The following is a 3376-nucleotide window of genomic DNA, read 5'->3' as shown; positions in this document are numbered from 1 at the left end:
AGGATCTCAGCACCACCCCTGACCACCAGCTCGGGGCTCTGCAAAAACTCCTGCAAGCCAGTCTCCTTAGCTGATGGTCGCTGTACTTGCATCTTACACTGGATCCCTTCCACTTTTTTCTCCTGCCTCTTCATTCCTATGCCTCAATAAACTTTTCCTGCGTTGAAACCTGAGATGCCTCCTATTCTTTTCTAATTCAAATGGTCTGACATCCTCACTGAGTACATTCCACAGCTCAGCAGGACATTGGGGTACATGGATTGGACTAAAAATACCTTCCCTTACAAATATGTCAAAATAACCAATAACAGTCTTGCATGGGAAGCAGAGGAGGGAACACCTTCCACAATCTGCCACACACGTCTTAGATGATACACCAAAGCCTTGGACACAACAATGCTCTCCTGGGTACAGCTCTGGTAAAGCCTTTCCATGCCAGTGAACACTTGTCAAATTCTTACCAGCAGGTCTCTTGAACCCTTGCAGCAAACTGAGGAACTACATCAAGCACTCTGGCAGGAAATCTGGAGTGCAAGTGCTTGAACTCCCCTGCTCCAGCAGAGCCAGCAAGAGCAGGATTTGTAGCACCATGGACAGTTCAGCATTCGACCTCTCATGACAGACGTTCCAACACCTCTTCCACTCTGTGGCCACCCTCACAATCAAAGATTCTTGTATTCTTTGCCCAGGGAATTCCATTTGTTTTCACTTATGCCCTTGCTGTGAGCAAGACCTGCATGTGAGCACTGCTGTGAACAGCCAGGCTCCTTCACTTCATTGCTGCCATCAGGGATTTGCACACACTGACAACACCCTCCATTCATCCTTGTCCACTGTGAGTCCCAGCTGTCTCAGACTATCCTCTAGGAATGATTCTCCAACCCTTTTGGGGTCTTACTCTCCTGAACTGGTCTGGATTCACTAAATCTACTTCATTTTCACACTGGGGAGCCCAGGACTGCCCACAACATCTCATGTGGGACCTCACCAGTGCTGAGCACACAGATCACTTCTCTCTGCTTGGTCATACACTTTTCCCAATCTTTACCTGGACACTTGGGTTCCCTTTTCCCACACAGGGACACCTGCTGTTCCATTTCTTTGCAACCACAACCACAAAACAAAGGCTTTTTCATAGAAGAAAACAATTGTTCTGACAGATACCCAGGCATTCCTTCTTACCTGGGCTGACTCCTCCCAACAAACAGCCCTTGGCAGAACTCCATTCTGCCCTGGCAGAACTCCATCAGATGTCCAGCACCTGTCAGGTTTTCTGTGTTGGCCCAATGGATGCAACTCCTGGACTACAGCACTGGGGGCTTGCTGCCATCTGGACTTTGGGACCCTGACCACAAGCCTGTGGGTCCAGCCCTTCAGACCTTTCTCAGATGTCCACGTTGGGCACTGACACAACCTGGACTTGCCTGGGTTGTTTTTGAGGATCATGCAATGCTTGCCTCCAACAATCCTGGGCAGCCTCCAAATCCTCCTTCTGACAATCACAAGCGGCCTCATGTTTTGGCAGACAGCCCACGTAAAAATCCAAAATGCCCCAGATATCGAAAGCTTAAAAATAAGAGGAGCACCAAGACACGCACAGAGCACAGTCAACAGGAAAGGCCAGGTTTAGTGTCAGGCTTAGCCAGATGGGATCAATGTGGGGAGGGATGAAATGTGAGGGAAGGGGCAGCACCTCCAGCACAGCTGCAAGTTCCAAAGCAGCCTGGCAGGGTTGGGAGGGAATGGGGCCCCTCTTCAAAACACATCCACAAACCACAGCACACGAATGTCACGCAGTGACCTCGCTGATGACACCCCAGCGCTCCAATGCCTTGGTTGTGTACTCTGCCCTCCCTGACATGAACCTTCCATGCACATCCTCCCAAATCCCCACTCACACTTAAAAGCATCTTCCAAGGTGAGAAGGAAAAGGAGTCAAGAGCAGGACACGGAATCATAGAATTCCATAAAGAAATACCTACATCATGACAGAAAAGGAAAAATGAGTTTGCTGAGCATCAGTTAGTAATTATTGGGTTTTGCTCACAGGAATAAAATATAAAGACTTACAAGTTATACATCATGCCTTGAATGTGGAACAGGTGAAGTCATGTCACAGAACAAGCTGGGGGAGAAAGCGATCAGGCCAGGTTTACTGATTGGGTTTTTTTTATTTCTGAATGAGGTCAAGACATCGACTTTAATTGGCTGAGTACATTGTCATGTAAAGTTAAGAATTCCAAATGGACCTGAAAAATGGAACAAGTTCAGCCTGAACAGCATCTCCTTTTCCAGATGCTGTCACTTTACCCCATTGAAGGAACAAGGGGATGGGCTCCCTTTCATCCATCAGAAACTGCTCCTAGGTATGAGGACCTTTCCAAACTCTTGCAGAGTGACATTCTGAGGACATCAGCAGCTCCCTCAGCATTCCTGGGTGCAACACAATGACTGATGGACACCCAGTGGCAAAGAATAGGGGCCCAGTCATCAGAAAGAACCCACAAAACCACACAGCACATCAGAGCCACAAAATTACCATTCCTGATGACATTGCAGTTCTCTGTGGTTCTGGTCATTTATTTATTCCTCCCTAACACACATGAAACAATCACATCCTCCCAAATACCAACTCTCCCTTTAAGCAGCCACCAAGGTCAGATGGACACAGCCCCAAGGAAAGGACACAGAACTGCAGAATTGCATAAAGGAAAACACTCCCCACCTCAGGACTCACCAGGCAAGAGCTGCTGCCTCAAAATGCCCCAAGGCCAAGGGACAAGACTGTCCCACCTCTCCAGGACCAGCATAAAAGCCAGCCCAGAGCCTCTCTCTCTCACACACTTCTCCTCAAGCCTTCTCCTCCTGCTCCTGCAGACTACCAGGTGAGTCTCAAGCCCTGACCAGCCTCAGCAGCCCTCACACCTTCCCAGAGCCCCACAACAGCCTCCACACTCCACCACCCCCTGCACCCCCACATCCCTGCCCTGCCTCATCCCTCTCTCTTCCAGGCACCCTCCACACCACACCCATGGCCTGCAACAGCCTCTGCAGTCCCTGTGGACCCACCCCACTGGCCAACAGCTGCAACGAGCCCTGTGCCCTGCAATGCCAGGATTCCCGCGTCATCATCGACCCTTCCCCTGTGCTGATCACTCTGCCAGGACCCATCATGACCTCCTTCCCTCAGAACACCGCCGTCGGATCCACCTCCTCGGCTGCCGTGGGCACTGAGCTCAGTGTGCAGGGACAGCCCATCTCTGGCGGATTTGGTGGCTTTGGTGGCTTTGGCTACGGCCTTGGCTATGGCCGTGGATTTGGCTACGGCCTGGGAGGCCTGGGCTGCTATGGCAGAAGGGGCGGCTACATCTGCTAA

General features: G+C 50.6%; 1 protein-coding gene across 1 annotated transcript; it reads left to right on the top strand.

Annotated features, from left to right (window-relative positions):
* Nucleotides 1–2540: 2540 nt before the first annotated feature.
* LOC129125006 (uncharacterized) lies at nucleotides 2541–3376 on the top strand. The gene is given in 3 exon segments (XM_077191651.1): nucleotides 2541–2791; nucleotides 2794–2889; nucleotides 3012–3376. Coding segments are annotated over 3 exon segments (705 nt in total). The 5' UTR covers nucleotides 2541–2547.

The sequence above is a fragment of the Agelaius phoeniceus genome, chromosome 1 (assembly GCF_051311805.1).
Source record: "Agelaius phoeniceus isolate bAgePho1 chromosome 1, bAgePho1.hap1, whole genome shotgun sequence".
Taxonomy (NCBI): Eukaryota; Metazoa; Chordata; class Aves; order Passeriformes; family Icteridae; genus Agelaius; species Agelaius phoeniceus.
Note: the sequence above shows the minus strand (reverse complement) of the source record. Positions and strands in the feature narration are given on the sequence as shown.